This window comes from Nipponia nippon, unplaced genomic scaffold, assembly GCF_047370975.1.
Source record: "Nipponia nippon isolate SJK-2023a ecotype South Korea unplaced genomic scaffold, ASM4737097v1 scaffold_5, whole genome shotgun sequence".
NCBI classification, from domain to species: domain Eukaryota; kingdom Metazoa; phylum Chordata; class Aves; order Pelecaniformes; family Threskiornithidae; genus Nipponia; species Nipponia nippon.
In genome coordinates, this window is record NW_028262369.1 from 40990569 (window position 1) to 41014168 (window position 23600).

At 37.5% G+C, this 23600-nt stretch overlaps 1 protein-coding gene across 9 annotated transcripts in view; it reads right to left on the reverse strand.

Annotated features, from left to right (window-relative positions):
• The window catches only part of DPYD (dihydropyrimidine dehydrogenase), a 362954-nt gene that overhangs the window by 132212 nt on the left and 207142 nt on the right, over positions 1-23600 (reverse strand). For all 9 annotated transcript variants that reach the window (XM_087733357.1, XM_087733360.1, XM_087733362.1 and 6 more), the window contains one exon: positions 8287-8451. In XM_087733357.1, the coding sequence (XP_087589483.1) occupies positions 8287-8451 (165 nt within the window). The remainder of the gene's footprint in view (positions 1-8286; positions 8452-23600) is intronic.

Consider the following 23600-nt stretch of genomic DNA (forward strand, 5'->3'; position numbering starts at 1 on the left):
ACTTACTATTACCAGCAAAGTTTACATTCTTGAAATTCTCTCTCTTTTCCAGATTGTTAATAAACATTTTAAATAGCACAGAACACAGCACAGATCCCTAGGGAATTTTACTGGAGCTCTCTATCCACTGTGAAAATTGAGTGTTTATTCCTTAACATTGTTTCCTATGTTTAACTAGTTATTTATTCATGTGGGTTTCTTCCCTGTAATCTTATGTCAACTTAATTTCTCTCAAATTGTTCAGTGAGGGACCCTATCAAGCGCTTTTGGAAACCCAAGCTCACTTTATCAGCTGAGTCTCTCTTGATGTCCTCAAGGAACATATTTCAAGGCATGGCATACTACACCAGGGGTTTCTTTACTCTTTTTTTTTCGTTTTTACTAATTCTATTTTTAGAAGAGCTTCTACCAATTTGCATACAAGGACAGAAGATTTAAGGTCTGTAGTTCCCCTGATCTCTACCAGAAAAGAGGTGTTACATTGACCATGCACCAGTTCTCTGCTACTTTTCAAGCCTTAAACAGATCTGCTATAGCCAACACTACTATCGAAAAATGCTGATAGATGAGAATTTTCCTGTATTTTCTCTTTTTTTTTTTTACTAACACCTAAGCCTCCAGAAGTGAAAATTTACAGCACCATATTTTGTAGCTCAGTCCCATCTCTATTAACATTTAGGTCATATGAGGCTCGAGCATTTCTTATGCCTTGTGGAAGAGCCTTTCCCAGATTTCCTTATAAGAAAATGTGATCTCAAGGACCCAATACATCAACATTTCTGTTACTAGCCTCTGGTTTTGTTCACCTACTATTGCAAATAGAAGCTGCTGTGCCTACAGAAATGGATGGGCACTTCTGGTGTAAATCCACTGTGCAAATCAGAGTTCTTGTTGAATTCCTCCTCAGACTGCACAAAGGAAAATGAATCCTGCTAGCTCATGAAGAGCTGAACCTGGACACCCTCAGGATGGGGGAGAGTGGAAGCTCCTCTGGAACAGGCAGAGGTACATTGTTAATGTGTCTGCTCTTTATTCATGTTAGCTCTCTTCTCTCTCTTTTCTAGGAAGCATCTTTCTGTACTGTTTTTCATCCTCCTTTTTCCTTGTGGTAAAGGAGGAAGAGAAAAAGGGAAGGGGATGATATGGCTCCACGCTCCAAGGCCTCTTCCTTTCTACCCACCACAGTAGTAATTGGAAACTGAGGAGTCTTGCTCATTCTTGCACTCCACATTAGCCAGGACCAAGTGGTTTAGTTCCTGGGCAAGGTAACCAGTATGAGTGCCTTATTCCAACCTCATCCTCCCTCTTCAGCTAGGATTTCCTCTGATGTTAAAGGACTAGGCCTACTGCCAGTTTTCTGTAGTGAAAGGGATCTTTTCCATATGGTGAATTTAACAACTGCTGTGTGGGTTTTTTCACCTCCTACCAAGCATCCATGACGGCTGGCTTTGGGAAGTTTAAGCTGCAGCAATAACAACTTCTGGAGTTTTTTAATGTGATTTGTGGATCTGAAATTCAGATAAGGGAACCCAGGTAGCTGTTCTGTGCTGCTGGACACTTCCACGATGTGGAGTGTTCGAGCTTCTGGGCAGCCAGGCTTGTGGCTCCCTCCCCTTGTGCTCCATACTATTCAGTTCATGTGGAAAAGCATCTGGGCTTCCAGCAAGGGTCCTCTGATAGGCCTGGGAATGCATGGCATGTACCCTCCCCATTCAGGTCCACAATACACTGGTTGCTGTCGGTACCAAGTGAGGTCCACGTGGGCACACCCCTACCTGGTTGTTTAGAAATGTTTTATTCCACGTTTGTAGGTGGTGTGGCTTGTCAAGATGTCTGTCACTTATGTGGATGCACACCTCAGCAGGTATTTGGAGTATAAAATATTATTTCTTTGTGATGCAAAAGGCAAAGCTATCTACACTAGCCCTCGGAAAAGCAGGTGTTTATGGAGAGCAGCTGGCTGACAATTTGATCTTCTGAACATGACTCCTGCAAAGATGAAGATGAAGGTTCTGCCTTTCACCTCACCTAATTACCTGTATTACAAATGCTATTCCAAATTCCCAAGTATTTCAAATTTGAAATCCAAATGGTAAAACAAACTATTACCTTTTATAACCTGAATCAAGTCAATGACTGGTATCTCGAAATGTAAATACTAGGTACTGTACACAACATCCCACAGACTTCTGAACATCCATCAAAAATAAAAGCTATAATAATGACTGCAAGAATACATAAATTATTCCTAATACATCTAGTAAGAAAGCCAACTTTGACCTTTTCCTCACAGTAAAGCTGCGAAGTGTATGATTCCTCTGTATCTTAAATAGTTTTCCACCTAATGTCCCTTAATTTTAAGTCTCAAAGGAGATCTACAGCAATTTTAGATATTCTGGTCAATTCCTCTCAGTAACCAGATTACAAGGTCTACTATTAGTGCAGACTTAGAGAAGGAAAAGTTTATATAAATATACAAAAGTTGTTCAGAGTCTGTAGATGAAATCTGCTATTAAAACCAGAGTTGGTCCTACACATAAGCTTGATATGTAGGACCCCACTTCAGGGATCACTTCAGCAAACTAATCAAACCTCTCCAGGTAAACCATCCAAATAACTACTACTGCTGTTGCAAATCTATTTCTACTCATCTTATAACTTCAGGAAATGTTTTTGAACATTGCATTTTTCTGCACCAAGAGTTATTTACAGGAGCAAGGCACTCCCTTATGCCTGTTCGATTGTAATTTTCTTGCTCTGTAAGCCTTCATTTCCTCCTGTCCTCGCAAAGTAGAATTAAAACAAATCTGGTTTTGTTACCTAAATTTAAACAAAAAAAACCCTAACCAACAAAAAACCCCAAACACCAAAACCAGGCAAAACTTGCTGCCCTATTTCATACCTCTATGGTAGAAAAAACCCCACATAATATAAAAAAATAATTACACTATTCCAGGAGATTTAAAAGCATAAAAAAAAAAAAAAAAAAAAACAAAACCAAAAAAACCCCAATGCTACAAAGAAGTTGGTTATCAGCCTGGGATCCAGTGATCTGTTCTCACATGCTCTCTAGCATGGCTACTCCTGACAGGTGTTCCTGGGACATTCTGAACAAAGTGTTGAATAAAAATATATCTTTAACAGTTTCAGCCTTGAAAAGCTGCTCTCTGCTGCGTAACTGTCAGAGAGACTGTCAGCAACATTCTGCAAGCAGCAGAGCAAACATTAAGACGACAAGAGTTTTCTGCTTAGTTTTGGGGTCCAATAGTACTTAATATTTCTAGCAGAAGAGGTTTCTCAATTCAACACGTCACGACACCGATATCTGAATCACAGAATCAGTGTCACAGCTGACAATCTGGTATCCTGTGTATGTTCCTTAGAATCATACAGCAGCCCAAACTCATTTGTGTTCAGTAAGGAAGCCAAAAAGTTACTTTTAAGACTTCAATATACTAATATAGCAATATTGAAAAATATTCAATTTGGCGTCTTCTTCCAAGATCCCAGTTCTTCCTTGCAGTATGAATTTCTCAGACATTTTCTTCTTTGTGATGGTCTTCTGTTGGCCCTGTAGGGAATGACATTTCCCCTGCAATCTATTTTGTTTCATTGTGTCCTTTTGAAGCCCTTTATCTCTACTGCTGTGACCTCCTGCACGTGCTTAGACCCAAATTAATTTGCATATTGAGGTTTTTCATGAATTTGCTTACTTCTTTGTCATCTACAGGGCACCAATTACAGTTTTGGGAAGGTGGAGAAAGACTACCTGGCAACTGTGTCCATCACCTTCTTACTGAACTCTCAGTTCACATTTTTCTGTAAAGAAGTGTTTTACCACTTTCAAACCTTGCTCTTCTCAAGCTTGTTCTCCCCAGTGCAGGTGCTAAGGAGGTTTCAGGGTAATACGAAACCTTAAAATATTTGGCCAATAGGTAGTGTAAATATATAGACATGCTTATGAGACTAGAAGAATAGACATCTGTGTAAGTAGGTGATTTACAAACTCAAATGAGAAGGCTGAGCTACCGTAAGCAAAAGGTTTTGATGAGGAACAGCAGCAGTTTGCATGCTTTTTCTGACGAAACAAGTGCTACCACCAATATATCCCACGCCCTTGCAATCACCAAATATGATTCGCATGATTGCCAGCTTCACTGTGCACACAAAGCCATACTGCTACTACCAGTAGTCACAGTTCCCAGCAGAGATAATGACCATATTGTAGCTAATGTCAAATATGTGAATATAAAATTTCAGCAGTAAGTTCTTTTCCAAGTTTTATAATTTTATTTTCAACTTTCTCAGCCACCTTCTACTGATCAAAGTTTGTAGACTTTTGCTAAAGTAAAAGTAAATTCCCCCCGCCCCACACACAGTCTTCATTCCGGATCATATAATTAGGTGAGTTCTACTTGGTCAAATTCACATTTCTTAAGTAAACTAATTTCTTGAATATACCATAAACCGCCATTTTTTCAGCCACATTTTGGCTGGAAAGTACATCAGTAAACCATATAATCACGTATATCCTGGGTAAATAAAATATGAAAGTAGGACATGTTGTGGCATTAGTGTTAGCTCTTTCGTCCCATTACCTAAAGCACTTCAAATATTGCATGTCCAAATTACAGTCTAGTCTTTTTAACATGAACTGACAACTTTATGCATTTTCCACCTGTGGTGGGTTGACCCCAGTCAGAAGCTAAGCCCCCATCCAGCCACTTGTTGACTCCCCACGTCCAAATCTCCTCTCTGCCATTTCGAACCAGTCTAAGCAGGCCTTAAAAAGTGAGAGTTTTCCTATTTCTTATTACGATGTCGAGATAATATTTGTATTACACAGGAACAGCTTTTATTGGCGTTGGCCCAAAATGTCCCTCTATAGCAGGGAGTAAAGAAACAGACTACAGGACTATGATTATTGTTTCAGTAGTCATTCCTCTCAAACAAGTAGTAATTAAATTTCAGTCTGAATATTCTGGTTATTGATACTTTTCTTTCATTTTTTTCTGGGGTTTTAGATTAATATAGCACTTTACAAAGAACTTTTTGGGGGGAGTGGGGATGCAAAATTTGCCAATAAGGTGTCAGCTTCACACTAATTCAGAAGGGATATTTTAATATTACACTTAAGACTATAAAATAAATGTTTCATCTTTTCTCACTGTCAAGCTCTCAGTCTCTACTAGTAAAGAACAAAAAATATCCTTTTTCTCATTATTAATAATTGCACAGAATGATAAATCCTGTGGTATCAGATGCTATGTGTGGCCGTAAGACAAAAAAAATATAAATACTTAATAGACTCTCATAAAAAACCCCTTAGTTAACCATGTAAGGAAGATGTTTGGGTATCACAGACAGGCCAATATAAATAAGTAACGCTACAATATCTGAGAAGTAAAAAGAAGACGACAAATACAAACAGACCAATTTTCTTCTCACTTTCACAGCGCTCTGACTGAAAGGATGTTTTCTTGGTATGTAGGAAAGCAGTGGACACAACATTCTTAAAACTTCGTCCTTTGAAAATTTAACAATAAACAATACTGAATAATACCGTATGTTTTAAATGGTCTCAGCCAAGTTGCTGAAGTAATACCTTACCAAGATGTCTGCAGTACCAGAAGGAAAACAATCCCATTTTTAACTGCTATACATTTTAACAGAGAAGCACCCGATTTTAAAAAAATTAAAATAAAATTTAAAAAAATCTTCTTGGGCCTGTACTATGCATACCATCTAATTCCTTTTTGTGTGTGTTTTCTGGGAAAAAAAAAAAACAAACAAACAGTAATAGTAGTATTGAATTAACACAATTAAAAAAAAATTCCAAATTGAAACAGCAAAGATTTTGATGATACTTCACAAGCAAACGTACAAAATCCAGATACTTTCTCTTTCTGCCTTCTCCTCTGCTTGGACCCTTACAAATATTTAATTCACTGCCGGTGGCATTGGAGCAAGTTTCTGCTGGTGGCAGCTTTTGCCCTAGTCCACTTGAAGTGGATTCAGGGTTGAAGGGAGAAGCTAATAGAAGCGAAGACTGGGAAAGACTGCCAGTCAGAGATAATCACAAGCTACAAGCAAGAATGAGGAGTCAGAAGAGCCGAAGAATGAAGCCACACACTACAGGGGTGAAGACAGCACAAGGGTGATACTAGTTCCTGATCTATAGTGGCAACATGTCACGGTTACATGACATTATCCGCTGAGCTGTGCCTGGTGGTCCTCTTTTGCACAACTCCTTGCAAAATTTAGTTTAAATCCTAGGCTTCGTTGGGGGAATTTAGCTGCTCTTTTTGTGTTATGGTTTGCTTCTTCCTAATGGCACAAGACAGGATGCTGTTGCGGGATCATCTTCTAGTGAGTAGCTATTTTGCTCACATCCTTTTCATCTGTAGGATAAATCTTAACTTAAATTACTTGTATTACATAGAAAAAGTAATTATGTATAAATTTTGATTTGTTTTCAATATTTATGGTAGCAAGGTAAGTTTTTTTACTGGAATCACTTGTGTCCTCATCGCTGTTTGACTTTCATTTGAGCAGAAAATGTCATTCTTTGCTTGTTAATTAAGTTCACCCAAACAGTTCTCAGAAACTGTTTTTGTTTTTAATAAACACCCCCCCCCCAAAACACATCAGGTTTAAAAAGCCTTTCTAGAGGAGTGAACAGGAATTGGGGGACAAAAAAAATTCTGCAAGCTTTAATTATACAGAATATTTCAAAATAAGCACCAAGAGATTTCTACTCAGTGAACAAAAATCTGTTTTCAGTTAGCAACAAATTTACCATTATAATTATGACAGTTCTTAGATAAGTTCACAGGCATGTTTTAAAAATCCCTGTGAGCAAAGCCAAGGTCTACTGCTGGTGCTGCTTCCCCCGTGCCCACACAGGCATTAACAACCTCAAAGATGCCACAGCAGCAGCCACAGCCAACGTGCAGGAGCTGAATTCACATGCTCAAAGTAATAGCTCACATAGTAAGGGATGATCAGAAGATGCTCACCCCAGGAACTATGGAAGAGTGGGACTTCTTCATCCCACACAAGAGGCTAAGTCTCAGAAAATTCAGATTTTCCTTTTGAAATTGTTGCTAGTGCTTTTCCTCACAGAAGAGAACAGTTTGGTCTCAGGCACAAAATGCTGCAATAGATTTTTGGTGAAGACTGCAATGAGAGACCATTCTCACAGCAGAAATGGCCAGCAGTCTGCCTGCATGCAGTATCGAGGACTCTGACAAAGGATGTTAAAATCAAAATCAGAGAATTACAATGTTATCTTTTGGTTCACACTTTCATCATTATGAAGCCCAGTCACAGTAAATAAAGTGACATGAACCTCAGCAAAGAAATTCACAGTACTTGTACTATCAATACAATGTGTTTAAACATTTTTATACGTGACAATGTATACATTTAAACTCCCCGAATAAGGAAAAAAAAAACAAAAAAAACAAAACCAAACTGATTGGTGTGGTGTCTTCATGCCATAATATATTCAGGAATGTTCACTTATTTTGTTCATAGCTGAGCCATGGAGGTAGTAACTTCAAGACAGAAGATATGTAAGCTCTGGGATTTCTAGCTCTATCCATTCGAGATAATGATTGAGGTGAATTTTACTTTCCACCTCGTTGTTCTTATTCACTAGAACAGTAGCTGAAAACCATTTATGCCAGCTAGCAGGCGTCATTGCTCCCAACTTTGTTCATTACCTTCTAGACAGATACTCCCCATGGCCAAGAAGGCTCTAACAAAACTCTGTCCTTGCTGTGAAGTTAACTTTAAGTCAGTATTGTTTTCTTTCTCCTAAAGCAGCCAATTGCTTATAAAAATATTAGAAGTATCTTTCACATTTGGATTAAGAATAAAAAGCACAAAGATTCCTTTTATAATCAAATTCAATTCACAATGAAAATGATTATTATAAGTTACATCTTTAAGTACGATCTTAAACAAAAAATTATTCACAGCAGAACTGACAAGCATCCACTCTGGGATCAACTCTTTCCCTTGATATTATCTATTTGAATGTAAACATCAGCCTAACTAAAAAATCATGACCATTCTCTGTTTGTGTAACAGTCATTTCACAGAATTTTCCCTCATAAAGATTATTTGGATGGATTTGTCTGGGTTTTAATAACATACTCATATGTCAATAAAGTAATTCGCATTCTATTTAATAAATATTAAATAGGTGAGTTTTCACAGACCTATAAACTGGAGATTCTACATAAGAATATTGCATCTTTATGACTGAGTGGTACTTACATGGTTTGGAAAGTCAGCTTTCAGTTCAGCAATACTTTTACACCAATATGCTGCTGTTTTCTCACTGATCAGTTCAATGTTCAGAAAAGACCCTTGGCCTGGGCCGTACATAGGACCTGAAGTAATTCCACGCACAATCCTCGGAGAAACATTGGTTACAATATCCTGCAAAACAGTGAAACGGTTCAGACTGACTTTCTAAACTGAGGCACATATCAATGATGTCTATGATGTAATAGAAACTTAAATGTATCAGTTGTTTATAAAATGTATTATGAGTAAAAACTACAAGGATGGGCCAGTTCTCTAAATGAGCAGATTCTCTAATTAGATTCTCTACATCAGAGGAGAAAAATGTTTGCTGTGTGTGTGAAATGGTATGATAACTATCAAGAAAATAGCAATATGGGGCACCTATAAACTGTCATACAAAACATCATTTAAATAATGCTTTTGTGTTGGGTAGAGGGCCTACAAGACTTTGTGTAAAAACCTGTGTAGGCCTCAGTCATGTACCAGCATACATGTGAACTATCCTCCCCAAACTTGATCAAAGTCCATGTCCTACGCTAACAGGTGAAGTGCAAAGAGGTGCTGACTACCAGCCTCTCTGATGAAAAGTCAGGGTCACAGGTCCAGTCACCAGCAAAAGTATACCAGTGTACCAAACTTTACTTATCAAACAGATTAAATGATATGATGAAGAGAGATCAAAATAAAAAACTAAAACCAAAAATACTGAAAATTAAGATCAATATTGTAAAGCACGACATTTCTGAAGGTCAACATGAGGTTAGCAAACAATTTTCAAACATACAGTAAACACATAAAATGTTGACTTGTTTAGTAGTCTTAATTAAGCTGCAATGTCACTGTATCTATATTAACAACGAACTGTAAATTCTGACATTATTTAAAACTAAAGAGAAACATAGATGGCAAAATGTTCCTTTTGCCAATTTCCAATTAAAAATAATTTTGAGTAAAGGTCATTTATTTACAAATGTATCAGAATTATTTGTTTAAGTACCCCTCCTCACCATCTTGTCATTTTTAGTGAGATAACATGAACCTCCATTAGTATATAGCAATTAAGGTCAATTTACATATTTTAATTAAGAATCATCCCATATAAAACAATTAGGGTAATAGGCATACTAACTGGATTTCATAACATTTGGACGTTTTTCCAACTAGATAGACAGGAAACCTTAATTAGCATTAATTAGCACTGATCTGCATATGTTTGATAAGGCATACCCTTGCCACAAAAGATTATTTATTCCTGAATCTGCCAAATGCTGCAGTTACAGAGGATAAAGGGGCTTTTCTTCACATTGTATGTAAATTTGAGGTAATCTTCATTTGCTTATAAAGTTGAATTACTTATTACACAGTAAATATTCACTAATATTTTATACTGATAGATAATTATATGTCCATTTACATAGGTAGGAATCATACAAAGTAATCTCCCCAATTCATCTATTTTCAGGCCTAATAAGTCTAGAACATGGACATCACAATAATCCCTAATTTTCCTATTATATTATTTTCCCTTCATCAAAAAAGCTTCAGCTCCCTCTCAACAGTTAAGTTATATTTTCAGAAAAAAATAATTCAGAACATTTTATGAACTTATGCAAATCAAAACCAAACAGCAAAGTATACTCCCCTCACTCCCAAAACAAATTACAAAAATTGCAGTTTATGCAGAAGAACCATTTACATCAGTTTGCTCCGCATTATCCTCTTGAGCGTTTCACTCCTTTTAAATTGCCTCAGAGGAGCTTGTGCTTTGACTTCATCCCAGAAAGCTATTCATATATACAGGCCAGTACTACCACATCATCCAGCACAATAAAATACGCAAAGTCAATGACTGAAACGCTGACAATATGACCTTACTCCTGCAAGCACAGGGTGCACGTGGTCATTTGCCAACAGATACGAGTTACTTTGACTATGCTGCAAGCAACCATGACCTTCCTTTCTGCATGCTCCAAAGCAGTCAGAAGCTACATAGCTACAGTAGCATGGCACTAAGCCTGAGCTAACAGCCTGTCTGTTGGTGGGAATTATTGTTCTTGGGTTCAGTGCAAATTATGATAAGACGCATGTGGTATGATTTCCATTTTGTGGCTGGCTTGTGTGTGTGCGTATGCCAGACAATGCTTGGAGCCACCTACGGTACCATTTGTTATCTTACTATGCACATGTTTTGTTGTTCTTCCAGTCTCTCTTATTTTACTACAGGTAAGAATTCAAAGACTAAGATATTACAGCCTAGATTATACCTCTTGCGGGACACTCACAAAGCCTCAGTCTGCTTCCATGTGAAAACACTCTGAAGTTTTTGTATCTGCTTTGGGTCTCCAGGCAATCTCTTCTCTCTTCTAAGAACAGAGACCCCTGTTTAGATCCTGCAACTGCTGCCGAATCCCCATGGCTTCAACTCACTCTTTCCCAGAGCTCAGTCATAGCCGACATCTGAGTGACAATTTATCTCTCCAGGATCCCACGAAGTTGAATCAGGTAATGCACAGACTTTGCAAACTGTCTCAAAAGCAGCCACTCTTCACTTTAATGACCACAAGAGATACACAGAGCCACAGGAAACAGTAAACATGTGTACATCTCTCTGCCTACGCTTCCTCACTCCTGAATTTTCCTTGAAATTTTGTGAGATGCCCTTTGGTGCTCAGGGACCTTCCCCTCCCGTCCCCCGCCAGCAGACAGCTGCTCCTTCGGATGGTGGCTTCCACGGCCTCCCTACCGCCTCTGTGTCACAGGACCCCTCCGCTTTGTCAATGCGTCACTTTATCTTTCCTGACCAAGCTGCTGCTGCTTCTGCTTCCAAAAATCCTTCCCAGCTTTGAAATCCAAACATTACCACCGGGCTGCTTTGTCTTGGTTCCTCCTGAGAAGGATACGCTGTCCTTATTTAAGATCCCGTTCCTTGTTTGCCTCTCCTAGCTCAGAGTAAGCTAGATGGAGAGAGCCTGTAATGACTGACACGCTGGCACCTCTCCTGTCTCTTGTTAGCACATGACAGCCCCAGACACAAGGAGACTCACAGTTCATGGAAACAAAATGGAATTTATAACTTATGTGATGATTCAAGGAATCTGTCTATGTACATACAGAATAAAATCACACAAGTGACAGAAACGAAAATTGTCTCTTTGAGATGAGTGTGAAATATGTACACAGAGCTTGTCTTACCATCATCTTCCTCTTCAGTCTCCTGCCATGTCTATGAAAGCTAAACAGGGAGAGAGTTAGGCAAAGGATCTATTGGCTGGGCTTAGCCAACTTCACATCCTTTGGTCTTAAGGGTGAATTTTACATGGTATCACAAGTTCTTTCACTAAGATGGGCAATTCTGGTGGCTGGCCAATTGTTACCGCTGTCTCCAAAAGAGCAGGTAAGGTCAGAGCAGCTGAAATAGCCATCGCGCTCCAGCCCACAGGGTTCGTGGCAGACCATCTTCTGGCATTTTAATCAAATACTGATTTTCCCTGTTTGTAGGAATTGTCCGGCCAAATGCTGGCACTCATCATTCCTTTTCTTTTCTGAAACCCCAGCTTTTCTTTTTATCCCAGCTATGCACACAACCCTTTCATTGTTAATAAAAATTGTTGTGTGCATAAAAAGCCACAATGGAACTGGAGCAAGAAGCCTGACAGGAAGCACTTCAAGGTTTGAACCTAAAAACTTTTTTGATTCCAAAAAAAAGCTGACTGCTACAGAAAGATGACCTGACTGATGAGTTGGTCTGGCCCCCACATGCCATTGAAAGCAGAGGTCCACATACAGGAATAGGAGAATGTCCCCAGACTCCAAAACAAATCAAGTATCTTACCTCCCCATGTGATGGAAGCAATAAACAGTCCTTGGGAAAAATAGCACAATGCTTTCATGTACTCTGAGGACCAAGGATAGAAGACTTTTAATTAAGAGCAACTAGAGGAGAACAAAGCTTACATCTAGCTTACATCTGACCACACTAAAAGACAAAGCTATGGAAAAAATGACTAAAAAAAATCATTGGCAAAGGTAAACAGAATAGTCCATAAAAATCAATTTGTTTTGTGGGGAAACCTTGCAAATTAATGTAGACTTGGGGATTAGGGAAACTATTCAGTACTAGCTTACGGCAAAACAACTTGGTTTGGGGGAGTTAATGCAAACAAAGAGAAACAGTGACAACAAATGGAATCAAGGGCCAACTGTGAATTATGAATATTTCAGTTACTGAATTTCTTCTTTTGCCTCAAAAGCTGATTCTTTTCCCCAGGAGAGCACAACAGAAACAATATCATTCCCTCAAATATATCTAGCTCAGAACATCACCTAAGAAAGTGGTGCTACACAGATAAAAGCACCAATATCCTGCTGCTTTTGGATTCCTCTTTTCTGTTTATGAACAATTCTGGTATTCTGGTAATTTGAGATTGAGTTAATTTGCATTACACGTATATTTCTGTTCCTGTTGATTAATTAATTAACACACTAAAAAAAAAGGACCCAAGGCATTGATCAGGCCTCATTTGCTCTAATAATCTCTGAACTCTGCAATCAAATCATTGAATTCTAAACTACTTAAGTCTAATGGGCTGGGAGGTTTGAGACAACATCTTAAAGATAAAGCCCAAACACTCAGCACTTTTTAGTCAGTTAAATTTAAATAAAGGTGCAAATCAATTCATCAGCCCATGCCTTACTGTTCACTCTAAAAGTTGTTTTGCTTCACACTGTCCACATTTGCAGTTAATAACCGCCACAGATTTTTGTATTGTAAAAACACAACCATGCTGTTTAAGCTGAGAGAGAGAGACCTTTACGTTTGGGCAGCAGGGACATTTTGAATTTTAAGGGACCCAAAGGGGTGTCCGGCACAGTGTTAGATCATGCGATAAGCACATTCATTGTGTGTTTCTCCTAAGCTAATCAGCAGAGAAATAATTCACATTGTGAATATTAACGTTGTCATCTGTAGGCGTGGAAGTTAATGACCCATAGAAATGAATCAAGCCATTCACCTCTCTCTCAGAGTTATTGTTTTAGCAGAACCACGAAGACAGCTCTTCATTAACTGAGTTCACATTTTTAGTTCATAATCATGGCTCCTAGAAACTAAAAAAAAAAGTTTGGAGAAAAATGTTGTGTAAAGAGGTCAGTTGCAGGAATACATAAAACTGGTCTTCCAAAAGGTATACCACAGCCTCAAGCCTATTCAATTAATGTAGTTATATTAGGCAAATATAATAGAAAGAACCAAAAGCATAAATCTATATGATTTTTCATATCAAAGCTCTGATGTGTTTCTATTGATTTGCAGAGCTTGAAACATTCTTTTCTGCCCATTTTTCCTAAAATATTACAGCTAATGGTATTTTAATGAACACTTGAAATGAAGTTGCTTAATAGAACACATAGGCATTTATATTTGGGATATGGAAAGAAAATTAATTAACTGTACCTTTAATTAATATATAAACCTGTTGTACAGGTATTCACTCCTGAAGGTACAGGTCTTCTGCAACGTAAATATCTGCAGCACCATTAAGGTTTCAAATAAGATTTTTTAATTTTAAAAATATATTTAATCACACTATACCAAGTGTTAACATGTGTTTTCTGCACTCTGAGAGGTTTCTATGAGACACAGAGAACTTGCCTTGCAGCATTGGCCCCCAAAGTCAATGAAAGTCACTGCATACTTCAAATTACGCTTTTCTCATCTTTAACTTATGAAAGCAGATAGGAATTAGTGACCTTTGTCAGTTTCTTTCCATTAATACGAGAAAAAGATTTAACACAATGAGCCGATTACTACTTTTTGCAAAGTTAATTTATTTGACCTTTCTTTCTCCTAGGGAGGGAGGGCATTATACTTGCCAAGTGGAGTATGCATCTGTACATTCCCGGGGTTACTACTTACTAAATGGCAATACGAACACCAAGGCATTCACACTGACCTCTTTGTGAAGAAGAGATCTAAATAAATACCTTATTAAGGTAATTTTAGTCAAGTATCTCAAAACAGCATACTTAAAGTTAGTAGACAGTAAACTGCAATGTAAAAAAAGCCCAAACGTAAGTTTCTACTTTACTGTATTCAATATACCATCTTCTTTACTTGAACAACAAAACACAGCAGCTGAAAAATGCAGGTATTTAAGCAAATTATGATATACTCCTTTTCCCCAGATTTTCAAAGATATATTGAAAAGGCTGTAAAGATTTCAAAATCCAGTATGTGTGAAATGTTTTTAGAGCCTATTTTCTAAATGCTTTAATCAACCCCCCAACATCAAGATTCAGTTTTCCCTATAGTGTCCGCTAATTACAGTAGAACTTGATGTACACTTTCACCTATGTAAAAATCTGGAAGAGAAGAAGACATCCTTTTCTGCCCAATATCACAGTAGTTAAAGCATTCTGGAAATCTGGCTCACTGCTGTTTGCACACCCTCATAGATACGAACAGCATCACAGACTTATGTCCTCATAACTCTCTGCCAACTCTCACTCAAGGTCTTGTGATGATTTGCCTCTTCTGTGACTCAGCTGTCTAGCCAGACTGTGTCTAGTATCACCCCTTCTGGAATTTTAACCATTCACAAAAGGCAAGTGAAACCTGAAGCAACAATACCACTTCTCACAGCCCTGTTCCTATACATTCTTTCCGAGTTGTTCCTCACCTTCCCTCCTCCATCAGAGCTGAGATGTGACATCCCCGTAGGGTTCCTCTTCTGAGGCCCAAAGCACTGACTTCCTCTCCTGAATTTCCCCAAGCGCAGAATTTTTTCCAGCTGAGATTGTCAGGCTCCTTTTAACAGGAAGCTAAATCCACAGCTAGGACCTCTACAAACATAAAACCATTCCATCAGGTACAACCATGCAGATTAACAATTAATTTCCATGAAGACTTTCTCTGCTAGAGTAGGACTTTTGCAACATATAGCGAGACTTACTGGCTCATGGAGCAAGGCCAAGTAAATTTGCTTATGATTTCTGCCCAAGGAGGTTTGATGTAGCCACTGGCACTTTCCAGTGCACAAACTACTGTTATGTTGCACACAATGCTGCCCGTTGAATTCATAACACTTGTATTTAGCATTTTATTTTAGTGAGGGAATAGGCCAGACTTTATTCTTCCCATACGAGTACAAAACCTCAGCAAAGTCACTTCCTCACTCTCTCCTTCTCTTTCCCTCAGTGAATATGGGAGCATTTTTTAAAAACTGAAACCACCTTGACAGAAAAATTTATCTCAGAACATCCCACCATGCAGAAACTGCTCTAATCTCTCCACCGCCAGATATGAGAAATTTAGTACCATAAAGACACCTCTTTTTTTTCATTGCTTTTGTGAATGAAGTCTAGACCTAGCCCTCTCTTTCCTCTTCATTGCTTTCCTTCTCTTGAAGACAGATAGCATATGATGATAAAATGATGTAAAATAATTATTTTTCAAGTTCTCTCACCAAAATAAGAATGGAATTTAAAAATCTATTATTTCCTCAGCCTTCCAGGATTGTTCACATTGGTGATTTAACACGTAAGTGTTCTGATCTCTCCACTAGTACAGATCTTGAAAAAGATCCTTGCTGTTACTTATAAGTTACACTTCTTCAGATCTTACATACAAGATCTAGTATGCTATAGAGGGGAAAAACAGACTTAAAAAAAATATTCTTATCTGTCTTTTGACGGCTGTTTGTCATGTGTTTTCAAAGATAAAAATACCCAAATCTGTACGTATCTTATATCCTGAAAGTCTGGAGTACAAACAGTGCTTGTAAATCTTCCTTAATATTCTACTCTATTTCTAGACTGAATAAGCTGAGTTATGCAAACTTTTTTACAAAAAATAGACCGTTACCTCATAAATGTTTTTACAACATTAAACTATCCCATTTGTGTTTATTAAACCAATTTAACACTACAGCTCCAGCAAGCAAGCTAGCTTTCGAAATCAATAAGTTAGCACAGAAGACTGCAGCCCCATAAGGGAAAAAGCAATGCATCAGGATTTTGGAGAAAAACTGCTGAAGCACTCATATTGCGTGAAAGACAAATGACAAGTTAGAAGTTTGGATACCATGTATTTGATGTTTTTCTACACCATCCCATTAGTGCTTCAAGATTTAACCATAAGAAACTTCAAAATTTACGGATGTTGAACTTAATTTCTACCTAAGCTTTTATCATTGCTGCTTGCTCAGCACACCACCTTTCTTACTAATGCAATTTTCAGACAGTAGGCTATCACTACTGATAACTTATGATTAAGAAAGCAAAATCCCAAGCTCTGTAGATAATCTTAGTAGGCTAGGGTATAAAAAAAAAATAATTGTTTACTCTCTATACCTTAGAATAATCTTGGGACAATCCTCATGGTCTGCTGCCCTTCTTAAAACAACAGCAGTCCCCCAATCTTTGTTAATTCATACATGATACTTTGACTACAAGGTCTAATTTTATAAACTAAAGCCCCCTAAAGTAATAAATCAGGAGATTTAAATACAAGACAAAAGCAATACAAATTGTGAGTAAAAGTACAAAAAAATGGAGGTGTAACTATAATGTTTGTGCCAAATGTACAAATATATATTTTCTAGTTGAGTTATATATTTTACAAGAAAATTAAGCTTTGTTCTTTGTTTACAATTACATTCCCTTGAGCAGTTTTTTTAAAAAAACTTTTCATAATACAAAGCCATATCACTTTAAAATTAAACAACACTTAATACTTTTTCTTATTTTTGACATAGTTGCTTGTTTTCTAGACATTAGAATGTAAAGACATTTGTACTGTAATTACAAAAGATCATTTTTAAAATTTATTATGTCCTACAACACTTTGCCTTGACAAACAATTACTAGATATCACATTCAACAGAATACAAAAAGCAATCTTTATCACAAGGTTAAAATTAGTCTTTGAACAAAAGATGCTTTCAAAGCAAATCCAAATTCTCATCAGCTTTATATCAGTTTCTCTGGGAGGGACAGAGAAGCGAGGGAGGAAGAGAAGAGAAAGGAAAAAAAACCTGAAGGACATTTGAAAAATTTCTTGCTAATGTTCAGTATGAGCACACATTTTATCAGTTTTCTGATAAAGGTGTAAGCAGTAGGACATGATTAAATTTCTGCTGTCAAACTGCATTGTGGTCAAAAACTATACCCATAGAAGAAGAGAGAAGTAGACTTACAGTTCTTGAGAGAAAGTTGTATCTCTAGTCAGACATTCACTTTTGGATCTCTTTTTGCAGTGTGTGATTCTTAGATCTCAGTGTTTTGATACAGTAAACTACGTAATCGATGAATGGTTGCCTTAGCTGACTGATGGGAAAAACGTTCAGTAATTGTCTCAAAACATTAATTCATTTTCAGTGAGAGGCAACAAGAACAGAAAATCAGGTTTAAACATCCCAGACTTCTGTGAGAAAGAAATCTGAAGCTGATCAGCAGATTTCTCAGGCTTTGGTTGCACGGTTTTTGTTGTTGCTGTTGGGTTTGGTTTTTTTTTAGAAACAAATATCATTTCTCTACTCCAAGAGCAAGCTTTCCCAATGTTTGGAAACAAATAGCAAACAAGCTGTAGCAGAAGAAAAAAAAGAGGAAGAGATATTCTTCAGCTAACGAAGAAAATTAGAATATAGTAAGAATAAAGTATGGCAGACAACACAAAGTAAGAACATCTAGTAGCAAACTCTTTAGAAATTTTCCATCCACAACTTTTTGACAGATGATACAATTTCCAACCACAAAAAAATAAAACCTAAATTTTCATTGTCACAAATGTTGGTTTGTCTGAAGGTTTTTAGTTTTCCATTCAATTAAGCAACCAGAGCTTTCACAACGCAGCAGTTTTTTCTGGACTGTGCTCTTCACCTCCCAGGAGACAACCCCATGAAAACCAGTCACTGATGAAGAAGTCAGCAGCAGATGGTCAACCCTGCTATTTCAATTGAAGCACAGAATTCAAAATACCAAAAAAAGTGCACCATCTCTAGAACTTTAAGTAACCTTAGCTCCAGGAATACACCTGAAGCTATTCATTGTACGATATGGACTGTATTGGGATCTACTAAGAAACCAGATCTTTCAGAAATCACTGCTTCAGACTACATGAAGTGAGATGCTTGAGACTATCTGCAATGAAACAAAATGTTATATCATAGCAGCACAGATAATACCCAAGGTACTAGGACAGAATGTCTTGAAACTGTGTAAAAACTCAGTTTTACTGTCCTACAGGTTATCTCTTTGCATCAACAAAGCATTATTTGTGTAGCTTGGATGAAAGTACCTGATGAGTTTTATCACAAAACCTAAACTCTGTATCTGTAACTCATATTCTCTGAAATATTGACAAGGCATTTCTGGATAATAACCCAGAGCAGATGCTCACAAGTGATCAACATGACGAGACTGGATTCTATTACTCTGCTGCAAGCGAAACGTTGCAATGCTAATGATTTGAGGGGAACAGAATGGAATAAAATAGGAGTACATGGATAAATAAAATATCTACATGGATTGCAGCTTTTGACCTGTATCCTAAAGTGAAATTTCTGTGGTGTGGCTTCTAAGGACCTGTGCACATTCACAAAGGTGGAAAATTAATGCATAATAATTAAAATATAGTAGTCCAGTTTATAATGCTTACCCTTGGGACTCCAGCAAATTTAAATCACAACAACTTAGCTTGCCTTAAGAGATTATTTCTTTTACAAACTTCTAAAAATATTAGTCCATTTTCAGCTGTTGGGGAATTTCATCATCAAATCAGGGAGGAAAACTTTTTGTGAAATTTACTTCACTGATCAAATAAAGGAGCAGCAATTCTTAAGGCTTCATTCTAGGCAAGTACTACTGAATGGTCCCATGAAATGGGAAGGGAAAGGCAGTTTGAAAAGTATGAGTCTAAGAAAACCAGGCAGGAACCAACACAGATAAGATCTAATTAAAAAAAAGGTAAGATCCAGGAAAGAGAAGGAAGAATTACACGACACATTTGCAGCAGCAAGTTTGGGAGAGTCACTAAAAGAGTTATGCTTACAAGGAGAATACAAATGGATTCTCTTCTTGTACTTTAAGAGGCGGCCAAACTAACATAGTTTTTCAAACATCATCGTTAGAGACAACTCAATGGGTTTTTTTTTTTTTCTAATACTGTTTTCTAACTGCTAAACAAAATACTTTTAAGAAGGCAGTGGGGCAACATCAGTTGTGGCAGGTTCCTAAAGGGATGAACTGAAAACAAAGACACATAATGCCACAGAATGAGCTCCTCTAGATAAAAAACGGGGGAGAATTACAGGTAGTCTCATAATTCTAACAAAATCCCTGACAGAAACAGCAAACAATGAGAAAATGGGTTCTCTAAAGCCCACAACATCTAGGATTCTGCACTCAATGTATAGACACAGAAATTAAACAAACAAACAAACAAAACCCCTAACACAGGAATTCTAATGTCTGCTAATTAAGCATGTAACTTCATACTTATATGAAATATAAGTATGAAGTATATATGAAATATAAATGTATATATATATATATACATAAAGCAAGAAGGTAACTATTTAAGAGACAATACTACATGGATTAACAAAGCTCCTGTCAACAACTCCGGACACCTGTACCAAGCTCACTTATTGCCTAATTAAATATTAACATGTCCTGATAGAATCTGTAGTATGATTTTAATTACTGTTTTCTCATAGGGAAGCCATATAATCAATGTATTTCTATCTGTTCCTAGATGCTGTTTTGTAAAACTTCATTAGTAAATTGTGACCCATCACTAAAATATTTTCCTCCAGATTGCTATAAGTAAATCAAGACTACTATATTCTTCTAGGAGGAGGGGAGAATAGATGCTTCCCTTTAAGGGGAGAAAAATATGATATCTTCAATAATCAGGAAGAAAAAAAAATCTTTTAACTACAATCCTGTTTAAAGAGTTGTAAGTCTTGCACAAAGAATCAACATCGGGGAGTTACAGAACACCAAAGTTATATTTAAATTTATGTATAATCCAGAATATTTTTATTGCTGGATTAAGTAATTAGGAGGAGAATCACATGACTCCCTTGAAGTATGTATTTAAATTTTCTGCTAGGGATGAATTGCAAATATTGAGGTACGTCTTGTACCTACCTGCAGCATTTTCTTTTTCCACTAGGATTAAGAACACTTAAATACTATAAACATCGATTAGCATTTGTGTATATTTAGGGGTGAGAAATTCAAAGAAATTATACCAATTCTATTTGGGAAGGTATTTAGATAGCTAATACTATAATTTTCAAAGTCTCAATTCCCCAGGTGGTACTAAACAATCTCGAATCATAGATAAAGAAGGGGTAAAGGGAAGGTGGAAAGGTTTCAGAATCTAGGGGAATATTTTGTTTTACATTCCAATGATAATATATCCACAATCCTTCTACTTTGATAACCTGAGCTCTTAAATGTTACCTTTGTTTCGAACATACTCCTTTTATCTTTTCCTATGCAAAAGTCCTATTGAAGCAGAAAGGTCTTTTGCATAAGCAGGGATTGCAAGGCTGAGCCACCTACCATTCTCAGAGCCTGGTTATACATAGACCTGGATAGCACAGTTGTGGGGAAAAACAAACCATGAAAATATCAGCCCCTATGAATTTTAACTCTTTAACATCTTGTAAGAGATTCAAACCAATTTTAATTCAGCACTAAATTTTAGACGGGATCTTTAAAATAGATTTTGATTTTTGCTAGAGGCCTCACCTACTTTAAAATCCATGAGATAAAACTAGTATTTTCCTCTTTGTATTGGCTACTAGAATGGGGACACACATAAGAGTATTGCGTGCAAACTTAGATTTTATTTTCATAGACATAGAAGTAGTTGAAATAGTATCAGAATAGATCTAAACTAAATAACGAAAACCAAACAATTGACAAAACTCTTTTGAAATTACTTTCCTATGAATCAACTTGCAAGAATCTCAAATCTTCCACTCTGAATTAAACTATCATCCTGACTTAGTTACTATTTTTGTAATGATTAACAGGTTTTTCCTGACTCCCTGAATCATGGAAGGAACTCTGCTAGCATGTTATGACTGATGAGGATGCAGTACAGCTCTGGCAAGAAAGCTGAGACTAAACTTGGGGCACCACGAATACAACCTGGGGGGGGCGTGGGGGGCGTTGGGGAATGCAGATCCTGGGTGGGCTGCGCTCAGGAAGGGTAGGGCCAGCACGTCTGGATCTGCCGTCAGTCTCTCAGAGCACTGCGTTCATCCATCAGTTATCGCAAGGGCACCACACATAGGCTCCATGATCTAGAGAGAGATGACTTTTTCCTCTTGAGAGCCTCAAAGCGGAGATTTCCAGCCTGCTGGGCTGATTCTAGTTTTCCGGACTGAGCTCTCAATAAATAAACATTCAGTGTTTGCACATGTTTTAACTTCTCTGACAGACAAGAATCCATGTGGAGAAGTGCTGAAGTGTACATAGAATTTTTTATGCCAAAGGACAAGCTCTGATTCCCATTCGCTTGTGGCAGACACAAAGGCCCCAGTCTCAAGTCTGGTTTTCCTCCAGGTTCACCTGAAGTTTTCATAGCAGTAGGTTAATCGCCTATTAATTTTTTTAAATGGCCAGGAAAAACAACACATTCTACTGGCTTTTAAAAATCAGCCCTGTGGGACTTAAAGCACAAATTTAATAGTGCAAAAAAAGCAAAGTTCATTAAAATATTCTTGTAAGAACTGAAAGTAGCCATGATACGTGGAAATTCCTAGCAAGACCATTCTCCTGTTTACCACTGAGAAAAAAAATTATTCTGAGCTGGCCATGTTCTTTCTCATTAAATGTACACTAGGTCCCCAACTCCAGCACTCTTTGGAGTCATTGCTCAGGTCTGTCAGTTAAGTAAATATGCTCATCAGAAGATCTAGCAGGCACACATAGATAAGGTAGACATGAAGTCCATTCCCCTTGAAATCAACAGGAAGGTGGTCGTTAGAGACTACAATTGAATTAGGGTTTCATTTGGGGAATCTGTGGTAAATGTTCCCACTATTACTGCCACAGGGATGTAAGAAAGTATATGATGGCTGTGGCTAGATCTCTGGCACTATTAATGGCAGAGCCAGCTGAGATGTGCTACAAGAGGCTTATGCATGCTCCAAACTGGAATACTGAGAGTAAATCTGTCCTCAGCTAGAGAGGGCAGCCTGACCTGCAGGCTCTTCGTTTATTCCAACAGAATACTGATTTAAAACTGGGACAAGGGTTCAAAAGCATTCTGATGCTAAATGTAAAAAGTCACGCACAGAGTTGTATAAGGAGAAATACGTTTTTTCACCCCACAAAAAAACCTTGATTAGGGATAATTATATTAGTGATAAATAGGACATAGGGCATGTCTTCCCATCCTTTTTACTACCACAGAACTGTGGAGTTTAAAGCGCAACTCACTGCAAAACCTCACTGAGGAACAGGATATACCTGCTGCTGACACACGCCAGATCACACGAACAGCCTCACACCAAGAGCAATGAAGCCAAGTCTGCCTCAGGACCAAGGGGCGCTCCATAGCACAGAGATCCAGCATTCCTCCCTACAGCCATAAATTACTGATATTCTCTTCTCAGCCCAAAGTTGTATCCCCAGGTATCGAGATTAATCTATACATTATAGTCAATGCTCACTTATCTTAACGTGCAAAACAAGAAAGTATATAGGCAGGTATGGATTGCTTGTTTCTGCTTTTGGAGGCAGTAGGAATCTGGTTTTTTACATCTCTGCTTATCTTAAGACAGCTTTTCCCTAGGTAACATTGGTTTGTGCAGCCAGTACAGAGCAGGGCAGGCTTCTTTGCTGCACATCTAGGAACAGCACGGATAAAACTACTTGATGCACACAGTGATACAGCAGAAACTTTAATCCACATGGTATTTAAGCAGTATTTTGTAAACTACAATGCGAAACACTGAAGTGCAGTATCCCAAGAATATTAACAAACTTTTTGACAAATTCTTAAACTACAATCACAGAAACTAGAGCTATTGTAGGAGGGAAACCAATCAGGCATTATATAAGCTCTTTATGCCACACATCTTTTCCTGACTTATCTTCATATATTTGAATTTTATATAAACATATATGCACTATATATGCATATTTGCGAAATAAGTTGTATAATTTTGAATTTGCATAATTCATACTTTAGTGAAACATTTTTTTATTTTGGTACTCTTTAACCCACAGCCTCCTTAAGGGAAAAAACCTGTCTGCTT